The sequence below is a fragment of the Chlorocebus sabaeus genome, chromosome 12 (genome assembly GCF_047675955.1).
Source record: "Chlorocebus sabaeus isolate Y175 chromosome 12, mChlSab1.0.hap1, whole genome shotgun sequence".
Lineage (NCBI taxonomy): Eukaryota > Metazoa > Chordata > Mammalia > Primates > Cercopithecidae > Chlorocebus > Chlorocebus sabaeus.
In genome coordinates this window covers 66,407,268-66,431,015 of record NC_132915.1, presented here as the reverse complement: position 1 = coordinate 66,431,015, position 23,748 = coordinate 66,407,268, and the positions used below count along the sequence as shown (strand labels likewise).

General features: G+C 39.2%; 1 protein-coding gene across 1 annotated transcript in view; it reads right to left on the bottom strand.

Annotated features, from left to right (window-relative positions):
• FRMPD1 (FERM and PDZ domain containing 1) overlaps positions 1 to 23,748 on the bottom strand; it is a 99,314-nt gene that overhangs the window by 39,918 nt on the left and 35,648 nt on the right. Inside the window, exon 2 of the mRNA XM_007968691.3 lies at positions 15,043 to 15,147. Within this exon, the coding sequence (XP_007966882.2) occupies positions 15,043 to 15,143 (101 nt within the window). The 5' untranslated portion in view covers positions 15,144 to 15,147. The remainder of the gene's footprint in view (positions 1 to 15,042; positions 15,148 to 23,748) is intronic.

Sequence of the window (23,748 nt, the reverse complement as noted above, 5' to 3'; positions counted from 1 at the left end):
TCAATAACTGCTGCTGAGTGAATCGATGGATGGTTGGATGGATGGATGGACGGACTGACAGAAGGACAGGCAGACGGGCATCCCAGGCAGGACGTACTGCTGGAGTCAGAGGTACAGGAGAGGAAAAACATGGATGGTGAACAGAAACAAGGAGTTGTCAGGTTCAGATGTTTGATGATGGATAATTTTATAGCAAGATTTTGTCTTCGGTGATTTTTTTTCTTTGTTTCTTTATGATGAATTTTGCTTCCCTTTAAGCTTTATAACTGCAAGGATTCCAATATAAAATCTCGGATAGCAAGGACCCTCTATATCAATCTTTAAAACATGTATGTTCTTTAAAAGCAGGCAAGTTCTATTTTCTATCTCTCAAATATTTTTAGGGAGTGACAAAGCAAGTCACAAGTTATTCTTCATTTGTCTGTGGTAAATGATTTTTCCCTCTGACAGTCAGTGGTTCTTTCTGAGGAAGATCAGATAGTGATGGGATGAGGTGTTTATCGTCATTATAAACAACAGAAATGTGAAGGAGTAACAGCTGTCTTGGGGCTCTGCAGTTAAGGTCTATCATTTATTCTCATCCATTTACCAAACACTGTCAGGAACCCTGCCTAATGCAATAGGCCCTCACTTATCTGAAAATCATCTCTCTCTTTTATAACGATCTCTAGTTTCAGCAAGAATCCGGAAATATGAAAAACTGTCTCACAGAGCCAAAATGTAAGTGACAAGCACAAGTCCAAAGTCTTGTGTACATTATTCACCAAGGATCCCCCCAGGCCCTGACTTAGAGCAAATTTAGGCTGCATATGAAGAGATGACCCAGCCCACACAACCTAGAAGCAGACAGAGTCGTTCTTCGAGGCCAGCATGCAGGTAATACTGAGCTGGAGCAGCAGAGAGACCTAACGAGAGGGAAGAAACAGAAAACTGAAAATTCACACTGAATAAAGCCCATAGCTCTTCCTGATTTTTTTTTCATTCTTTCTTTTTTCTTTTTTTTCTTTTTTATTTTTTTGAGACAGGGTTTTACTCTGTCACTCAAGCTAGAGTGCAGTGGCATGATCTCAGCTCACTGAAGCCCCCCACTCCTGGGTTCAAGTGGTTCTCATGCCTCAGCCTCCCAAGTAGCTGGGACTACAGGCTCGTGCTACCACAGTCAGTTAATTTTTTGTATTTTTAGTAGAGATGGGGTTTCACCATGTCATCCAGGCTGGTCTCAATCTTCTGAGCTCAAGTGATCTGCCCCTCGTCCTCCCAAAGTGCTGGAATTACAGGCATGAGCCACCACACCCAGCCTATACCTGATTTTTTAAAAACTTTTAAAGCTATAAAAAGGTTTTCCTAAATGCAATAAACAATACTCTACACTAAAAGTCACAAATCAACATTTGACATTACAGGTGCAGTGCCTCATGCCTGTAATCCCAGCACTTTGGGAGGCTGAGGCTAGCTAATCACTTGAGTCCGGGAGTTCAAGACCAGCCTGGGCAACATGGCAAAACCCCGTCTCTACTAAAAATACAAAAAAATAGCTGGACGTGGTGGTGTACACCTGTGGTCCTAGCTACTCAGGAGGCTGAGGTTGCAGTGAGCTGAGATCATGCCACTGCTCTCCAGCCTGGGTGACAGAGTGAGACTATCTCAAAAACAAACAAACAAACAATTTGGTGTTAAATTTTTTTAACAACAGGATAAGGATACCCTAGACTTACTTCTATTTAATGTAGCAGGTTAAATGCTAATAATAGTTATCAGGGAAGGAAAAATGAAAAGAGAAATAATGAGCATAGGAATGGAAAAGTACCACCTTATTTTTTGTTTTGTAGCAGATGACATTCACACAGAAAATGATGAACAAAGAAAATTTCTAGTGCCAAAAGATAAGTTTAGTGGAGATGCAGGATAGAAACACAAAACACAGCCACAAAAAGCATTAAACAATTCATTAAAAGCACATTAGCTGAATGTACATTTGTTGTTAGGCATCCTTAATGAGTGAATGCTAAATATCTAGAAAATGCCAAGAAAGAATTCAAGTAACAAAACTAGTGAGGTGTACTAATGTAATGCAGGGGAAGAAGGATTTATTTAAAGTAAATAATATAACTTTCCTTAAAGCAATAAAGGAAGACACAATAATTGGGTTAAAGTTACGCTGGGTTCCTGGATGGAAACACTAAATATCAAAAAAAAAAAAAAAAAAAGTTCTAAATTAAATAGAGATTTAATGTAATATCAATAAAAAATTCTTCCAGATTAAAAAACGACTTGACAAATTGATGGTAATCACAGCAATAACAACAATAATAATAACATTTATAAATACTAACTATATTTTAGGGAGTGATTTAACATATATATATATATCTCACTCAACCCTCAAAATAAACTTGTGAGGGGGTACAATTATTATTCCTGTTTTATAGTTAAAAAGACTAAATCTTGCTCTGAGAGATTTTAACTTGCTTAAAGACACACAGCTGGGAAGCAGGTGTCAAATTGGGGTTACTTTCTTCAATAGGCACACTAGCGCAACTTCTAGAGCAGTGCGGTCCAAATGAAATACACACACCACACACGTAAATTTAAGTTTTCTAATAGTTACACAAAAACAGGAAAAAAAATAAGTGAAATAAATTTTAATAACATATATTTTATTTAACTCGATATATCCAAAATAGTATCATCATTTCAACTTGTAATTAATACACAAAATTATGGATGATTTTGCATTCTTTCATATTAAGTCTTTGAAATCCAGTGTCTATTTCACACTTACAGCACATATCAATTTGAACTCTAAATTTCTATCAGAAACACTTAGATTTCAGAAAAGTTACAGTTGAAAAGTAAGCACTCCTTTCAGACAAAGGCAATAATCGAAACTGCATGGTGTGGCTTTCACCAATGAAACTGAATAGAAATTCTAGAAAGTCCTTTAAGTGTCTGGAAGTTTCCTAAAAGACTAAACATGGTGTACAACATGATCCAGCAATTCCACTCCTGGGTATGTAACGGAGAGAAATGAAAATACATGTCCACACAAAAACTTGCACATGAATATTTATAGTAGCATTTTCTATAAATATCCAAAAGTGAAAACAACTCAAATGTCCATCAACTAATGACATGAATAAATAAAATACAGTATTCCACAACAGAATATTTGGCAATGAAAAGGAATGAAACATGGATGAATCTGGCTAAGTGAAAGCCAGCCACAAATGACCACATATTGTATGATTCCATTAATGTAAAATATCTAGAATAGACTAATCTATAGAGACAGAAGGTAGATTAGTGGTTGTCCAAGGCTTCAGGGAGGGAAGTTTGGGAGGTTTGGGAGTCACTGCTAATAGGTATGGGTTTCTTTTTTGGGGGATGAAAACCTTCCAAAACGGACTCGTGACAGTTGCAGATCTCTGTGAATACACTAAGAACCATTGAACTGTACACTTCACATGGGTGAATTGTATGGTATCTAAATTATCTATCAATAAAGCGTTGAAAATAAGTAAATGAAAAAATCCTGAAGTGGGGAAAGCTTATAATACAAATATATGAAGAATGGGCATAAATACATATAGTAGATACCCACATTTCACATGCTCAAAGCAAGTGAATTGACAACTCTCACATGAAGAAAGCAAGCTGGAAATTGACACAGAAAATGTACAACCTTATTAAAGAAGCACACGCGAAAGGGCTATGGAGTACTATTATGTGTCATACCAAATATGAATAAAAATAATAAGGCCCAACACGTACTAGTCCTGAGATTAAAGCATGACAATACAAACTGGCAATTCAATCTCTCTAGGAAATCATTGGTGAAACTGTAACATTAATTTAAATTTTAAATTTGATCTTCTGTTTCCATGTTGACTGGTATTCCTTGAAGTGATGACCACAAAGGAAAAAATATCATATTGTTTATCCTGGACCATGAGTTCCTAGAAGACAAGCGTGGCACCCATTCATCTCCGTGTCTCCCATGCCTAGTAAAGTTCTAGAACAGAGTATGAGCTCAATAAACCCTGGCTCTTGAGTATTGAAAAATATCAATCTCAGCTTTATTTAGAATAGTGGGAAAACTCAAAACAACCTGACAGGGAATAGATAAACCAAACACAACAAAGAATGACCTCGAAGACCCTACATCAAAAAGTATTATGGGCCTATAAGCTTCAGACATACAAAGAAACGCAAGCTAGAAAATACCCTTCCATAGCACTGTGTAAGCTATTGTTTACCTTTCCTAAGTGAGAGCTGGAATTATTCTCCTCCTAATAATTCCCCACCACCCACAGAACAAAAGCCAAACTCCTCAACCTTGCCCTCATGGACCTGTGTCCTGAGGCTTCAGTCCCTAGCCAGCATCCACCCACCACTCCCCTTCCCAGGCCTTCACTCCAGACTGATCTTACCTACTACACCAGTTTTACCCCTGGGCCTCAGCTCACACAACTACCTCTGCAGAAAGTGTGAGGCCAAGTCAAGGTCCAGCTCAAAGGTCACATCTTTTTATCTGATTTCCTAGCCAGATGTAAATTCTCTCATCTTGGAGCTCTGACCCTCTCTTATGGCCCCAAGTACCCAAACCTTTATTTAAAGTTATCTGACTCCATATATTGTTACTCTTAACAGACTATTTATTCCTTGGAAACAGGAATCACATTTTATCCACCTCTGCATTTCTCACATTGTCAAGTGAAGATCTTTGCTCACAGGAAGCAACAGTGCTTATTGGGCAAATAAATGAGCAAAATACTGTACACATCTAATATGATACTATATATAATATAGTTGCTATATTAGTTGTACCTCTAATATAATTAGCAAAAGGTGAAAATGCATATACAACAAGTAATAAACAGCAATTTGAATATAAGTAACAGAGATGAAAGTTTGTCATTTTCCTTTTGTTTGCTCAACCCTATGACTATTGCCCTAATCAGAACTTATCTTCTCCAGGTCTCAGAGCTCAGTAAATGGTATCATAGGGATAATGACAATTGCTCAAGCCAGAATCCCAGAGTCATCCTTGACTTTCCCTGACTGTCATCCTTCAAATCACTCACAACACGAGAAGATCTCAAAAAAGGTCAATTTCTTTCCGTCTCCACAGCCACCATTCTGTTTCGGGCCCCCCATCACCAGCCCTACTGACAGGTTTCTACTAGGCTACTAACTGGTCTCCCCACTTTCCATTCTTGTCTCTCCTGAATGATTCTCCATCTAGCCGCCAGACTGATTTTATAAACACAATTCTGTTCCTGTGTCTCCCCTGACTGAACGGCCTAATCCAAAATCCTGAATATGGCTTAATACAGCTCCTGCCCATCACTCCAGCCTCCAGGACCAAGCCATTCATTCTCTTTGATATTTTTGTTCCAGCCAAACTAGTCTCCTCTAAGTTCCTCAAACACATTGGCCTTTGGACAAGCTCTTCCCTCTATCTAGAATAACTCACCTGCCTCCAAAACACACACACACACACACACACGTGCGCGCGTGCATGCACACACACACACACACAAACTTCCCCAACATATCCAATCATGCTCTCTACCTGCCCAACTCCTATTCAGTCTTCGGATTTTGGCGGAAATATCTCCTTCTACTAAATGCACCTACAGACCAGTGCAAAGTCTCTTGTCCTCTCTGGACTAGTTTGTGCAGCAAGAACCACATATTTCTTGTCCCATGTGCTGAACTCAGTACCAGTCATAGAGTAGGGCTTAATAATTGTTTGGAGAACAAAACAAAGAACAAACCTTACTACAGGGTTTCAACAGAATCCATTTTGATGCTTTTCAAATGGGCAGGTTCCGTTATCTTCCATTTGGAAGACTGCGGTCCTCCACAATGGTGGACAAATGACTTTGCACTGTATTGACTAATCCCTGGACAGTGTCAGTGGCTTTGGCCCAAAGTCTGAATTTGACATTTTCCCCAAAGGCCATGTTCTAGCTTTTGTTTGGAAAGGGATTAACCTAAGTACATGACCAAACCGTGGCCTCTCCTCATAGAGAACATTTAATATTGACAGTAAGCTAAAGGAAATGATCTCTGTAACAAAATTTCCTCCTCTGAAGCATCTTATAAATATCAAACTAAGCACTGATCTCAAAACATATTTCTGCTGCCTTTGTAATCGCTTCAAACCATAAACGTGAGGTCATTTCTGTGATCTTACACTGGAAGAACAGAAGCCCTAGAGTTACACTAATGAAATTCCTGCCAGATAACTGGATCTCCCCTAAGGTAGAACCAGAACAAACATGTTACATTTATCATGAAAACAGTCTCATGTAGATGAATTCTACTTTTCATAGCTCATAAGTTTATATTGAGCTGGTTAATAACACTGAAAAGGAAAACTACCAGATGGATACTGATTGCACTTCAAATATTCTCTGGCTTTCTATCTGCTCTCTGATATGTTGGAAAATATATTCTACCTCTATCCTGTAACAACAAAGAATTCACCTCCGAGTTCCAGCAGGATGTGGAGAAACAATTTTGAATCTATGTTTAAACACTTTACTATGTTCAGCTTGAGTGATTTTAAAAGCTAAATCTGGTATAAACTGGATTTCATAATGTAAAGACTATTCAGAGAAAGCAGAAATAGAGGCAGCAGCCGGGCGCGGTGGCTCAAGCCTGTAATCCCAGCACTTTGGGAGGCCGAGACGGGTGGATCACGAGGTCAGGAGATCGAGACCATCCTGGCTAACTCGGTGAAACCCCGTCTCTACCAAAAAATACAAAAAACTAGCCGGGCGAGGTGGCGGGCGCCTGTAGTCCCAGCTACTCGGGAGGCTGAGGCAGGAGAATGGCCTAAACCCGGGAGGCGGAGCTTGCAGTGAGCTGAGATCCGGCCACTGCACTCCACCCTGGGCGACAAAGCAAGACTCCGTCTCAAAAAAAAAAAAAAAAAAAAAAAAAAGAAATAGAGGCAGCAGTCTGTACCAGAAGGAAATGTAGCATGTAATCACAATCATAGGAATGTGCTTGTGGTTGTAACAATTTCTAGGGGGCCATTCACGGTGGAGATTGTGAGGGTAGTGCTCCTACAGTTGAAAGGAGAAATTCTTCCATTATTACTTTAAAAACAGGATTCAGGAAATTATGGCAACTCTGCAGATGTAGTCCAGGAGCCTTCCAGACTATCCTCAAATCTTTCTACTTTTGCCTATGGGTCAAGACACAATAAAAAAAATTGGTGCCTTAAAGGGTCTTTCTACACCATTAAAAGTATTAGAGGCCGGGCGTGGTGGCTCAAGCTTGTAATCCCAGCACTTTGGGAGGCCGAGACGGGCAGATCATGAGGTCAGGAGATCGAGACCATCCTGGCTAACACGGTGAAACCCCATCTCTACTAAAAAATACAAAAAACTAGCCGGGCAGGCGCCTGTAGTCCCAGCTACTCGGGAGGCTGAGGCAGGAGAATGGCGTAAACCCAGGAGGCGGAGCTTGCAGTGAGCTGAGATCCGGCCACTGCACTCCAGCCTGGGCGACAGAGCCAGACTCCGTCTCAAAAAAAAAAAAGTATTAGAAAGGTCAATAGTATTAGGTTTTAACAAAACCATTTTTAAAATTAATACATAGACTACTTATAGTTGTAATAACCAAGTAAGTTTGGAAAGTGTGTAAAACCAGCAGCAAGGGCTTCTGAAACTAATATGCCAACATGTGCGTATATGTGTGTGTGTGTATGCACATATGTGTGCATTGTGTGCCTGTGTGCACACATGCGTGGTTGTGTACACATGTATGCATGTGTGTGCCTTGTGTCATTGTGTGTGTAGACATGCATGTATGTTCATTAGTATTAACATTCAAGATAAGTTCAAAGAAATCATCTTTTCAAGCCCTGAGGATACAACCAAGCAGTGAAGAAAGCACAAAGTTGCATTAAGTTCTTTATGCTTCTTTAGATCTTGCTCTATAAAACTAACATTTCTAGATTAAGCATAAGATAATTTAGTAAATCTTGGTGGGGTGCGGTGGCTCATGCCTGTAATCCTAGCACTTTGGGAGTCTGAGGAAGGCAGATCACTTCAGATCAGGAGTTCAAGACCAGCCTGGGCAACATGGTGAAACCCTGTCTCTTCCAAAAATACAAAAATTAGCTGGGTGTGGTGGTGCATGCCTATAATCCCAGCTACTCGGGAGGCTGAGGCATGAGAATCACTTGAACCCAGGAGGTGCCAGTTGCAGTGAGCCAAGATCACAACACTGTACTCCAGCCTGGGCAACAGAGCAAGACCCTATCTCAAAAAAAAGAAAGAAAGAAAGAAAGAAAGAAAGAAAGAAAGAAAGAAAGAAAGAAAGAAGGAAGGAAGGAAGGAAGGAAGGAAGGAAGGAAGGAAGGAAGGAAGGAAGGAAGGAAGGAGAAAAAAAGAGACAGAATGAATTCAGTAAATCTCATGCTTATTTGTTTTAATAGTATAATAAAATGATTCTAAAGTTCATATGACAGAATAGATAGGTAAGAGTAAAAGCACTGAAAATGAAGAGTAATAAAAGCTTAGTTTAATAGGCAATGAGGCTGGTCACGGTGGCTCACGCCTGTAATCTCAGCATTTTGGGAGGCTGAGGCCAGTGGATTACTTGAAGTCAGGAGTTCGAGATCAGCCTGGCCAACATGATGAAACACTGCCTCTACTAAAAATACAAAAATTAGGCTGGGCATGGTGGCTCACGCCTATAATCCTAGCACTTTGGAAGGTCAAGGTGGGCGGATCACCTGAGGTCAGGAGTATGAGACCAGTCTGACCAACATGGAGAAACCTTGTCTCTACTAAAAATACAAAAATTAGCCAGGCATGGTGGCACATGCCTGTAACTCCAGCTACTCTGGAGGCTGAGGCAGGAGAATCACTTGAACCCATGAGGCGGAGGTCGCGGTGAGCCGAGGTCATGCTGTTGCACCCTAGTCTGGGCAACAAGAGCGAAACCCATCTCAAAAATAAATAAATAAATAAATAAATAAATAAATAAATACAAAAATTAGCCAGGTGTGGTGGTGCATGCCTGTAATCCCAGCTACGCGGGTGGCTGAAGCAGGAGAATTGCTTGAACCCAGGAGGTGCAGGTTGCAGTGAGCCAAGATCGCACCACTGCACTCCAGCCTGGGCTACAGAGGGAAACTGTATCTCAAAAAAATAAAAGGATAATGAGATGCATAATACTATTATAATGTAAGTTATTTTATTTTATTTTATTTTTTTTGAGACGGAGTCTCGCTCTGTCGCCCAGGCTGGAGTGCAGTGGCCGGATCTCAGCTCACTGCAAGCTCCGCCTCCCGGGTTTACGCCATTCTCCTGCCTCGGCCTCCCGAGTAGCTGGGACTACAGGCGCCCGCCACCACGCCCGGCTAGTTTTTTGTGTTTTTTTGGTAGAGACGGGGTTTCACCGCATTAGTCAGGATGGTCTCGATCTCCTGACCTCGTGATCCGCCCGTCTTGGCCTCCCAAAGTGCTGGGATTACAGGCCTGAGCCACCGCGCCCGGCCAATGTAAGTAATTTTAATACAGCTGTGTAAAAGTAGGCAGTTAGATCAATGAAACAGAATAGCCAGCCCACAAACAGGTCCAATCTCCCACTCACAGATGCCAGAACTTCACATACAATAAAGGAGGGGTCAGTAAAGAATGAATCAAGAAGGCAAAGATCACTCACAGTTAATGGTGATATGAATGACTACTTACTATTTTGGAAAAAAACCCAGTTAGATCATCATCTCCTAGCATATACTAAAATAAACTCCAACTTAAATAATTAAACATAAACATTTTAAGCTGTTAAATTGAATTGAAAATTAAACTTTTATTGGATGAAGATTTTTATAAGCTTAGAAGCAATGAAAGAAATTGTGAAGGAAAAGAATCCCATTTAACTATGTAAAAATGGAAACTTCTGGAAAGAAAAACTTGGTATTATTATTATTATTAGTTTTGAGATGGAGTCTCACTTTGTTGCCCAGGCTGGAGTGCAGTGGCTCACACAACCTCCGCCTCCTGGGTTCAAGAGATTTTCCTGCCTCAGCCTTCTGAGTAGCTGGGACTACAGATGCGCGCCACCATGCCTGGCTAATTTTTGTATTTTTAGTAGAGATGTGGTTTCACTATGTTGGCCAGGCTGGTCTCGAACTCCTGACCTTGTGATCCACCCACCTCGGCCTCCCAAAGTGCTGAGATTACAGGCTTGAGACACGACGCCCAGCCGAAAAATTGGTATTATTAAGTGGAAAAATATATTATCATCAAGTCTTTGTCATTTTATCACTTCTGTAGTCACACAAAGCTAATAAGAAGACAACAATTTGATTGAAAGCAAATAGTTAAAAATTAGTTTATGATGTAATGTCACTGTGTTGCAGCTTTTATTAAGCAGTTTGCATTGCATGGTTTACATAGAAATTCAAAACACGTCACAGAGACCGTTTGGGAGGTTAGCTATTTCTAAAAGAACACTGATACTGTAAATGTTATTTTCCTGTTGGAAAACGAAATCGAGTGTAACAGAGGAGTCATCCTTATCATATCTGCACAATTTCCCATTCCTATAATTATAGGTCTCACCAGTTCACTCCTACCCAAGCATGGACACTCATTTAAACTAAGGGCTACCAACTGAATTTGACTAATAAATGTAGCAATAACCACTTACTGAAAATTAATCTAAAATGTAAGAAATCACAGGAACTTTGAAAGTTGACACCACTCCTCTGTAAAATACCTGTTTAAGAGTCTCTATAAAGCTCTAACATTACTCTGTGTGTATAAAAGTTATCCATTTGTTTAGTAATGGCTGGAAATGGAAATGGTTATTTTTGACTAATTTACTCCTAGACAACTCACTTAGAGCCACAGATAAAGTTTAAATTTTATGGGAAAAAAATGCCATTGACAAGTAAAGCAAGTATAACTGGCTGAAATGACTGAGTTTTTAAAAGTCAGAAAAAAACAGAATTGCTAAAATATGCATGTAAAATTATGTGACTACAGATGCATATCTGTGTTTCTTCTTTCTGCACTATGGAAGTCATTTCAATACACTTCCTTGATTTCTTGCCCCAGCTACCAGGAAATTCAGGGCTAATGTTAGTATTCAAATGCTAAATCCTTAAGTCTGATTGGTTTGCAATCTATTTCTAACATTTCTTATTTTAATTTTCCCATGTTTTAAAACTGTAATCATTAAAAATTCCTTTTGGAAGAAGGAGGGATGGGCATTTAAAATATATTTCAATGAATAATACAGTCCCCTACTATGAAAGCCCTTAATCAGTAAAAATGTATTGAATGTCTGTTACATACTATGGACTCTGTTAGGGCTGAGGATACTTTGTGAAACGAAACAGTCAGGGTCCCTGGTCTCATACATGACAGGAAGGTTGGGGGAGAAAAGCCACATGATGGCGGAGGTGATAATGAACAGGTAAATAAATATATACATAATTATAAAGTGTGATGAGCATGTAAGTACCCTGGGGGAAACAAGCAAGAGAATGGACTCCCTGTGCTTTGGGTGGTCAGGAAAGGCCTATCTTAAAAAAGGTGATGTTTATATTTAACCTGATGAAGAAGGACCAGCCATAAAAAGGGGAAGTAAAAGAACTTTCCAGGCCAACTGAACAGCAAGTGCAAAATCCCTGAGATAGGTAAGACCTCGATGAGTTCTAGATACTTTTAAAAAAGCAAAACAATGGAGAATGGTGAGCAAGGAAGGAAGAGGAGCAAGGTGAGGCTGGACAGTTGGGCTGGGGACAGACTGTGAAGAGACTTGTAGGTTATGGCAAAATGGTAGGTAAGCCACCGAATGGTTCGGGGTGGGCTAGGGTGGGGTAGAGCTGGGAGCTAGCATGGGACAGGAACACTTTACATTTTGAAAAGTCCACTATAGCTGCAGACTAGAGAATCAGCTGGAACAGGGAAAAAGCAAGTGAGTGATCCTTGCAGGGCTCCCAGGGACAGAGAGGTGGACAGTTCTGAAGGCAAACTGACAGGAGCTGCTGATGGGGTGGGTGCAGGGGATTCAGGGAGTCAGGATGATGCTCAGACTTCTTGACTAGGCAACAAGGTGGTAGGTGGTACCATTTAGTCTATCCCTAGGAAATGAAATTATTTACCCCATGCTCAGCTTTTTCAGTTATTGATCATTTTCTAGTAATCTAAGGACACCAAGGATTAGAGATGAGAAAAAATTCACTCAAGGCTACAAATGATTTATCCTAGAAACATGGAAATTATGTCTTCCATGGGCACTGACAGGAAACTTTCTCTCTTTGTTTTTCTCTTTCTCAAGCACTTGGAAAGCAAAACTCCCTAGACACAAGGGAAGATGTTTAATATCATTAACCACCAGGGAAATGCAGACAAGAACCACAATGGGACACCACTCCACACCCACTAGGATGGCTACAATAAAAGAGATAACAGCAAGTGTTGGCAAAGATGTAGAGGCACTGGAACTCTCATATACTGCTGGTGGAAATGTAGAATGGTATGGCCACTCTGGGAAACAGTCTGGCAGTTCCTCAAAAGACTAAACACGGAGTTGTTACGTGGCCCAACTATTCTACTCCTAAGTATATACTCAGGAGAACTGAAAATATATGTTCAAACAAAAACTTTTACACAAATGTTCATGGCAGCATTATTCATAATGGTCCAAAAGTGTAAATGACTCAAATGCTCATATCACATACATGTCTGTCTGTCTGTCTATCTATCTATCTATCTATCTATCTATCTATCTATTCTTATTTGGCTTTATATATCAACCCAAATGTTTATGTTAAATCAACTGATAAAATGAACAAAGAAAATATTCCATAATGGAATATTATTTGACAATAAAACAGAATGAAATACCAATTCACACTATGACATGTCATACTGATCCATGTCAGTATGATAAGCAAAATAAGATAAGCAAAAGAAGAACACATTATGCTAAGTAAAATAATATATTATGCTAAGCGAAAGAAGCCAGTCACAAAAGAACACATACTGTATAATTCCATTTATGTGAAATATCCAAGATAGGCAAATCTATAGAGATAGAAAGTAGCATGGTGGCACATGCCCGCAGTACCAGCTACGTGGGAGGCTGAGACACGAGAATTGCTTGAACCTGGGAGGCGGAGGCTGTAGTGAGCTGAGATTGCACCACTGCACTCCACCCTGGGCAACAGAGTGACACTCTGTCTCAAAAAAGAATAAAAGAAAGTAAATTAGTGGTTACCTGGGACTGGCAGAGGGGAGAATAGGAAGTGACTGCTAAGGGGCACAGGGTTTCTTTTTATAGTATTGAAAATGTCCTAAAATTAGATAGGGGTGATTGTTGTCACCTTTCATTTACAGTCTGTGAGAAGGCAAGATGTTAAGAGAGTTCCAAGGTCAAATATCTAGGCAACGTCAAGTTAAACAGGTCTCTTTTTCTGCAGGACTTCTCAGAGCCTTTAATCTGTATTATGTGCATAATGTGTATAATAAATCACCAAGTCAGGGGAGGCAGAAGTAGGATATAAGATGCATCATTTCTCAAACATATATGGCCACAGAATCTCTTCTAATGGAGCAGCATCACACAGGACTAGGTTTTGCAGACCCCACTGTGGGAAACAATGTGCTTAGCAGCTTTTCCATTCATTCATCAAGCACTACCTGACCACCTACAACACTCATGCAAGACAATCACTTTTGGGCTATAGAGATGAGGCCAGTCCTTCCCTGACCTCACAGAAGGCAGGTCTAGAAAGGAAATGAATGGGCTCCAATAAGTTGAAGGCACCAGGGGGAGCACAATGCCAATGCTACAAATAAAATACTATGGGGTCCCATGGAGAAATTCATCCTGACTCTAGACTGAGGAACACTTCATGGAAGACCCAGCACTTCAGCCAGGCCTTCAGCTGTGGGGGGTTCTGGCCACACGGAGATGGGAGGAAGGGATCTGGCCCAGGAGCCCAGGTCCAACGGGTGAAAGAGAAGACAGGGTGCTTGTAGTAGAACAATAAATGTTCCCTTTAGCTGGAGCACACTGTGAAGGAAGCAGAAGACAAATAGCTGGAAAGGATTGCGGTTTCAAATGTCAGACCAAAAGTGTTTAAGCTTCCTCCTATAATAAATGGGGACCCATCCAAGCTTTCTGAGCATGGGGTAAGAGTGGTCCTAAACAAGTCACTCTTTGAGCCTGAGGTGCTTCATCTGTAAAATGGAGCTAATTCTACCAGCTCCATTTTATCTGACCTCGGTGAGTGAGGATCACAGAACTTGGCCACAAGGCAGTAGAGCCCTGAGCAAAGTTTATTACTCAGCAGCAGAACAGCTGTTTCCAGTTCCTTTGGAAGAATGTGTGTCTCAGAAACACCTGACACGTGATATTTCATCTCTGTGGCAGAGCCAGATGGGAAATCCAAGCAAAAATGAACGCTTGGAAACAGAACATATCTGAAAGTCCTCCTGTAGCAGACAAATCAGATCTGTATTGGATTTCATTTTATTTTCTTTAGAATGACATAGGGACTGCAAGGAAGGAACAGCCACTGGAAATGAAGACACGGAAAGAATATAAACAGCAGATTGCCTGACTTTCATGTCAAGTACTAAGACAAGAGGGGTGTGTGTGTGTGTGTGTGTGTGTGAGAGAGACAGAGAGAGAGATCAAAAGAGTGTATGTGTGAGTGTGTGCTCCAGAGAGTGTATATGCATGTGTGTATGAGTATGTATGAGCGTATTTCTGTGTGTGTGTCTGTGTATGAGTATGTTTGTAAATGTTGTAAATGTGTATGAGTTGCGGTAAGTATGTCTGTGTGTGTGTAGGTACATGTTCGGGGTAGGGTACAGGGAAAAGCACTCCAGCAAAATTGCTGACTTGTTTACACTGCTCCCACCATATGGTGTAAGAACAAAGCAAGCTGGAGAGAGCGATCCCAAGGTGCGGCCAGGACCGGCACAAGCTCCTCCCCCTGAGACTCCAAACCTTTATAGATAGAAATCTCTGCAAACCCAGGAGTCTTACCGGGCCGAGCTGTCCCGGGAGCGCCGAAGCCATCTTGCCACCATTTGTTCTATTCTATGTGCTTTCCGTGTCTGGAATAAACTGGTCTCCAGCTCTTCCATTTACCTAAAAGGAAGAAGAGTGTTCTTAAGGTGCTAACCAAAATATTATAAAGAGGATTTTGATAAATCAGGATGATGCTTCCTTTATTTGCCCATTGTAAGACACGCTGATCAAATAACTAGTGTTCTCCTTTTGTCTAAAATCAACATAAACAGGTACTCAGTGTCCACAGAGTGAATAACTTGAGCAACCCTCAGTCTTGCAGCAAACAGACTGGGTTTGTGTCTTAAACAGTTAAACATAAGGATGAGAGAGTAAAATAGATAACATTTCTCAAACTTTGTGACTGTGACCCATAGGAAGAAATATGCCTTACCATGTGACACTGTCCTTCCCTCTCCCAACTATGTGTGCAACCCTGGACAATGCGGTTCAGTTTTGCCTGCATCAGGAACCCCATGGACATGGAAGCATTCTTCATCACGTTGTGCAGATTCCTCTGAGCGCTGCTGCTTTTGTTCAATCTTTTATATTTAATTTTTGAATAAGTATTTCACTTACATAATTCAACACTAGCTTATAAAAAAGATATACAGTTACTGTATTGTGTGCTTAAAAATTTAAGAGGACAGATCTCAAGTTAAGTGTTCTTATCACAATAAAAAATATGTAGACAGTGAAAAGTCTGTCTTCTACCCTTCCTTGCTCCCACCCACCCAGTTGCCATGCCCATACATAATCACTGCTCTTGTTCTCCATTTGTCCTTCCAGAGTTTCTTTTCTTTCTTTCTTTCTTTTTTTTTTTTTTTTTTTTTTTTTGAGATGGAGTCTCGCTCTGTCACCCAGGCTGGAGTGCAGTGGCACAGTCTTGGCTCACAGCAACCTCCACCTCCTGGGTTGAAGTTATTCTCCTGCCTCGGCCTCCCAAGTAGCTGGGACTACAGGCACATGCCTCTGCACCTGGCTAATTTTTGTATTTTTAGTAGAGATGGGGTTTCACGATGTTGGCCAGGCTAGTCTTGAACTTCTGACCTGAAGTGATCTGCCCTCCTCGGTCTCCCAAAGTGCTGGGATTACAGGCATGAGCCACCGTACCCAGCCTGTCTTATTCTTTTAAACAAATTATCTTGGAACACTTTTAGATGTATAAAAAGGTTACAAAGATAATACAGGGTTCCCTTTTCCCTTCGTTCAGCTTTCCCTAATATTAACATCTTACATAATTATTGTACCTTTGTAAAAATTAAGAAATTAACATTCGGACAATATTATTAACTGAACTACAGGCTACGTTCAAATTTTACCAGTTTTTCACTAATATGCTTTTTCTGTACCATGATCCAATCTAGGACACCATGTTGTATTTAGCCAGCTTTGCTAATTTTCCCCCAATGCCATTTCATCTGCTCTAGAGCAGCAGTCTCCAACCTTTTTGGCACCAGGGATCAGTTTTGCAGAAGATAATTTTTCCCCAGACGGTGGGGGGATGGGATGAAACTGACATCATCCCAGATTATCAGGCATCAGATTCTCATAAGGAGCGTGCAACCTAGATCCTTCCCATGTGCATTTCACAATAGGGTTCGGGCTCCTATGAGAATCGAATGAGCTGCTGATCTGACAGAAGGCAGAGCTCAGGCGGTAATGCTCACTCCTGCTGTGGGTCCTGGTTCCTAACAGGCTGCGGACCAGTCAGTACTGGTCCACGGCCCGGGGGTTGGAGAACCCTGCTCTAGAGCATAAAAAGGTAAGATTCCTACATCTTTTTAAGGTACCAGTATAACATTGATACAAATTCTGACAAAAACAATATAATAATATAAAAATACAATCTCCCTTATGAAAATAAAAGTAAATATACCACATAAAATATTAGCACAGAGAACCCAACAGCAATCAACAGAGGAATCATGGGATCTATACCAGGGATACAAGGAAAGAGAACTAACCAGGTTATAAGAATGAAAACACCCTAACTGATCACTTTGAAAACCTGGAGACACACTTTTCAGGCATATGGAAGCCAAATACAAATTAGTGGGTAAAAAGGCTAACATGAACATAGGCTGTAACCAAAAACAAATTCCATTTAGATCAATGATAGTCAGTCTAGCTTTACTCTACAATGGGGACATGAGACCCGAACACTGTCTTCAATTCTAGGCATCTCACTTTTTAAAAAATATAAAAAGAATAACAAAAAGTAGATTTCTGATTAAACACTGTGAATTGAGACAAGGTCTTAATTTCTTCTTTCTAAATCCTATAAATCACAGTAAAGAAATAAAAAACATATAAACTGATAGGATAATGAATACAGAAGAGAAGACAACAATAGATGACAGATGTCGATAATGTTTGGAAGAGAGGCATCTGAAATAGAAGGAGTAAGTAAAACTCTTCGGTTTTCAAAACAAAGAAAACAGAAAGTTATGTTCCCTCAGAGGGGGATTCTGATGAAAAATGAGCTGGTGGCTGGGCATGGTGGCTCAGGCCTATAATCCCAGCACTTCGGGAGGCTGAGGGAGAAGACTGCTTGAGTCCAGAAGTTCAAGACCAGCCTGGGTGACATGATGAAACCCCATCTCTACCAAAAATACAAAAATTAGCCAGGCATGGTGGCACACACCTGTAGTCCTAGCTACTTGGGAGACTGAGGTGGAACGATTGTTTGAGTCTGGGAGGTGGAGGTTGCAGTAAGCTGAGATCATACCACTGCACTCCAGCCTGGGCAACAGAGTGAGACCCTATCTCAAGAAAGAGAAAAGGGAAGGGAAGGGAAGGAAAGGAAAAGGGAGGGGAGGGGAGGGGAGGGGAGTGGGGGAAAGAAGTGCTGATTTGCCCAGTGGCTCAGGAATTAGGGGCAGTAAGTACAGGAGAAAGCAAGGATGAGCATAAGGCTGAAAATATGGAAATACCCACCTAGACAACTATCTCTTTCCCATCCTGCTGAAGACAAGAGGCTTATTTTTTGGAGAAAACGAACAAGAGAAGCTTGGGGAGACTAGGCACAATAGACGGTATAGGAATGAAAATAGAAGAAGTAAGTAAAACTCTTCTAACTGAATGACAAGACCTCTAGCCCCTTCCTGTGCCCAGTTCTCTGAATACTGTCAGCGAGTACTTTATATCCTGCTATGGTTTGAACATGTCCCTGAAGTTTATGTGTTGAAAACTTAATTTCCATTGCAACAGGGTCATGAAGGCTGTGTCCTCATGAATGGATTAATGCCATTACTGTGGGAGTGAGTTCCTGATAAAAGGATAACTTTGGCCTCTTTCCACGCTCTCTTGTGTGCTCTTTTGCCCTTCCACCTTCTTCCATGGGATGATACAGTAAGAAGGCCCTTACCAGATGCCAGCACCTCAATATTAGACTTTCCAGCCTCCAGAACTGTCAGAAATAAATTTCTTTTCTTTATAAATTACCCAGTCTGTGATATTATATAGCAACACAAAACAGACTAAGACATGTCCCAAGCAAAAGATTAAAGAATCCTTCTCTGGAGGACTGAATAGCACCAGAGAAAAGACCTTCAGATACTGACATTTTCAGGATCCCTGCAGGGAAAAGGTAACTTGCTGCCAGATCATCTTACATTGAAATGTATTAATCAGTGAGCCAGACCCATCATACAAAGTTTCCAATTATTTGTTTTACTGCTTTACTCTTACTTATGAATAAACATTTAAGGAAAGCATGCATTATAAAAAACAGACCAAATCAAACAGAAAAATTCAGAAGAAACAGAGACAACGTAGAAAACAGATGGAAAAAAATTCAATCTATAACTTAAATCTTCAAAAAGATAAAGTATTATATTCATGAAACAAGAAGACGATTTTTTTAAATAAACTATCAGAGAATAAGAATGAACACTTGGAAATTAAAAATAAGACAGCTAGAATAAAACATTCAATTATTAATAAAAACAGAAAAATATAGTCAATGAAAGACTGCAGGAAGAGAAACCAAAGCCAAAGACAGAGAAAACATAAAAGAAAATAAATGTATAGTATCTGTCCAGGAAGTGTAATATTCATCTAACAAAGTTCCAGAAGTAGAAAATAAAGGAAATGAAGGTAAGGAAACTGCCAAATAATTCGATAAAAATTTCCCGAAGAACTTAAATTTTCAGATTAAGAATATATACTAATTGCCCACCCTAGAGAATGAAAAAAGACCCACATCAAGTAACAACATTGTAAAATTTCAGAAACTAGAAACAGAAAATATCTTCTAAACTTCCAGAGAGAGAAAAAAAAAGATCACATACAAACAGTTGAAATTAAAAATGGCACTAAACTTCTCAGTAATAAAAATAGAAGCTGGGAGCCATTGGAGTTCTCACATTTTTGAGGGAAAAGCATTCTCAATCTAGAATTTGATACCCTGTCAAACTACCAATCAAGTACAAAAGACATTTTTAGATGTTCAGGTCTCTAAAATTTTACCTTTCATACATCCTTTCTCAGGACGCTGACACAGGATGTGCTTCTGCAAAACAAGGAAGTAAGGAAAAAAGAAATGAGATCCAGGATATTAGGGATGGAACATAGATAAGAGGCAAAAGAAGCATCCCAGATGACCGTGAAGGGATGCATTAAGGTAACACCTGTATAAAAGACCCAGAGAGCAACTATTGAGATGCGTGAAGACAGAGGTCTTAGGGAAAATAAATAGAAATGGATAAGTTGTCTGATGTGTTTGCGTAGAAAATTTCACTGAGAGGCTGTTGGAGCGTATGGGAGAATTAGCAATAAGCACATGAAAAACTAAGCCGATCAAAAACAGAGGGAATTATGAAATCCAAGGAAAATAAAAAGTTGTATGAGAAAATAAAATTATAGTTCACCGCTTGGCTCAGCAATTAACAATATTTACATTGTCATGATAATGTAAACACTGAAAAATGGTTTCTCAAGAACAGTGATGTAATGACACTGGAATGATATGGTGAAGGGAAGCAAGTGTAGTAGCCTAAGAGCTAAAGCCTCATTTATCATAATAATTAGATAATGTCCAAAATTAATAAATTGGAAAATAAGAATGCCAGATATTTCTTAGAAATATACAGGAAAATACCAGAGGAAATGACTAGAAGAGTTGAAAGAGCTTCTAAGAACAGAAATTAAAGGGTGAGGAGGAGTGGGGCAGGAAATGCTGATTTCTATTATAAACCCTTAATACTATTTTATTAAATGATTTTTAATAATTTTTAACTTAGTTTTAAAAACTGAAGTAATATATGCTTCTGGTAATATACACAGAAAAATATAATGAAAATAAAATCACTTACAATTAGCTACAATCACTACCTCCCAATTAGTAAGTTAATTTTTCATTTTTCATGCTTACACATGTATATATGTTTCTTAATTAAAATGATATATTATACCTTCCCACTTATGATTTCATAAACATCATTCCATGTTAATATTTAAGCATTTACACCATCATTTAAAATGGTTATATGGTATTATTTTCTCTGACCATATCATAATTTATTTAATAAATCTATCATTGGACATTTATGTTGTTTCCAAATTTTCACTATTATGAAAGCTTTACAATAAAAATCCTTATTCATGGCAAATGGCTACTACTTCCCAGATATTTCTGGGGGGATAAATTCCTAGAAGTGAAATTACTGGACATAAACATATGTTCACTTTTAAGAATTTGGATGTATATTGTTGAATTGCCTCCAAGAAGTTACCAATTTGCACTCCTGCCAGGACAGACCTTTTGAATACTATCCCTTAAAAAAATTTTGCCAGTAGGATGGAAATTATTTACTTAAATATTTATATTTTGAAAAACATAGAAGACAAAAGTAAATTACCCTCTATATTCTTATAAAAACTAGACATTGTCATTTTTTAAAATATTTGCTAATGAGATTGAAAGTAACATTCAATTATTGGTTTAAATATATATTTATATATAATTAAATATATATTTGTAAATAGGAAATGTATATACTTATATATATGTCTCCCATATAAAAATATATTTCCTGTATATATAGGAAAATATTTTAAAAATTAAATATCACACATAAATCCATCACACTGAAAATTATACAAAATAAGCATCCTACTTCAAGTATCCAATCCATTCCCCTAGAGGTTAACACAGTTAACAGTTTGGTATGTATTCATACTATCTTTGTCCTGAATTAATAGAGACCTATATCATGTATATTAACACATCTTTTCTACAAAAATAGAGTATTATACTCAGTAGTCTGTACTTTGTATTTTTTAACTTGCAGCTATATCCTGTATATCTTTCCAGATCAGAACTATGTACAGCTGTGATTGGAAGTTATTTGATTACTAGCACAGCTCAACATTTTTTATGTGCTCCTGACCATTTGTGTTCATTTCTTATTACTTTACTGTTTCTGATTTTTCCTTATTTTTCTGCTGGAATGTTTGCCTTCTTGTAGCCAATCTGTAAAAGCTCTTTTATATGATAAGGATTATTTAATGTTCCTTTGCCAAGGATACAAAATAACATCATATTTCTTTGAGACTTACCATGGAGGATCAAGAATGTAGGTTATAGCGTCCTGACAAAACAGAGACTAAACACAGAAGACAGAAGAATAAATGTCTAGCAAAACCCATGGGATATTGTTTTCAAATATCAACTGCCCCAGTCAGGGCCCCTCTAGGATCAAGTCCATTGGAAATTCTGGGATATTGATATTAACTTGGTCTGTCTTACGTCTGAGCATCACGCTTTCCTATGGGGTCTAGGAAAGCAGATTTAAAAGCAAGTCATATGAAAACACATTGAAAAATCAAAGAATGTTTATTAAATAAAAACTTGGAGGTGGCCCACATGATCATGGTTCACAAAGAGCCCAAGGGCCACCATGTGGAAGACACATATTCTACATGATTCTGGAATTTAGAGACAGGATTAATGGGGAAATGCCACAGTGCGGGGGACTCCAGCTCAGACTAAGGCAAGAAATTCATGTTCCTGGTAGATCCAAGCATGGAATGAGTTTCCTCAAGAATTGTTAAGATCTCGGACACTGAAGGTATTCCAGGGGAGGCTGCATAAACTGCATGAATATAGCAGAAGGGACACAAGGATGGCGTAGAGGGACATATCCATGGAATACATGGAGCAGATGACTCCTACAGTTCCTTCCATTCATGCAATCTGAGGTCTCCACTAGATCTAAGAGCCAGGCAAGATGGTCTCTGTTGCAGTCTGTCTCAAAATTCAAAGCCCCACATTACCCAGAGTAGTTGGAAATCCTGAAGTAAGCACAGCACTGGAAGAAGCGCGATGTCTGACCTCTACATTCTTATAGTTTCCACATGATTGCAGAGTTGTCAGGGATCTCAAACATATCCATCGGACTGAAGGCCATCGAGCCTTTCCATTCCTTTTGAAGGTCTTCAAACTACAGTGGTTACTTTTTAAGTAACTGCTGCCAAATACAATTTAGCTAATTGGTTTCTATAAACATACAGGGTTCTAATTAAGAGAATTAATTTGTGTTATATATCTGGACTGTGGGTAGGCAGGTACCTTCATCCAGGGATCCCCAAAGACTAAACAAATGCCTACATCAACCAAGCCATTAAAAGTGCTCCCTGACTCAGCAAGGTCTAAGCAGGAGAGTTTAAAGTCAAGAGAATGACCTGCTAATGGTTTTAATGTTAGCCTCTGGATTGCTGGGCTAATGGAAGGAAGTAAATGTCCATATCATCCAAAACGTTTGAATCTTCTCTACAGTCCCACTGCCAAGAAGTTATCTGGCCTCTTATGTTCTGTCATTCCCTGTTGAACCCATCTTATTGTTAGAAAGTTTCTTTACATAAAGCTGAATTCCATTCATCTGCAGCTTCAGTCCTCCACACCAGTGCTGCCCTCTGGCCACTCCTACCACCACTGCCCCAAATAAATCAGCTCCCTTTCTGGATTTGAACATAGAAATCTTTCAGCCTTTCAGTCTCCTTTGTCCCAAATTAAACATCCTCAGCTCCTTCAACAGTTCCTTGTAATACAAGATCTTTTTAGAGCACACATCAACTTGGAAAAATACCTTAAAAGGCATGAACCCTCAAACTGAACACAATTCTGGTTGCCTGGAACAATGTGAATATAAAAAGGCAAACTCTCTCAAAATATTTTGTAAATGGAGAAGAAGACTAAATATGTCAAGGTGATAGCTATTTTAAATGCAAACAGACAATTAAAAGGGATACAAAAAGGTGATAATAAAAGACTTCAGGAAACTAGCACAAGCTATTGAGAAATGAAAACATCAGTGGAGGCAGCAAAAGATAAAAGAGAAACCGAAGTGCCCAAAATCACTTGCACTAAATTGAAATTGTAAATAAAACTAGATAGCACTTCAAGAAAAACTGTCAGGCATAGAATCAGATTGAGGATTTCAACTTACAGATAATAGGGTCAGCAGAGAACATGGAAAAGGAACACACAAAATTGTAATCAAAGAAATAATGAAAGGCAAATTTATTAAGCTGAAAAATATGTTTCAAAAATAAAGAGCACAAAATACAACTCTCAGATATGCCTCAAGGAAGACTCTTCACGTATCAACTCAAATTTTTAAACTGCAAAGATTAAAGAATCATCCTTAAATCCTGTTTTTAAAAAGGAAAAGAGAA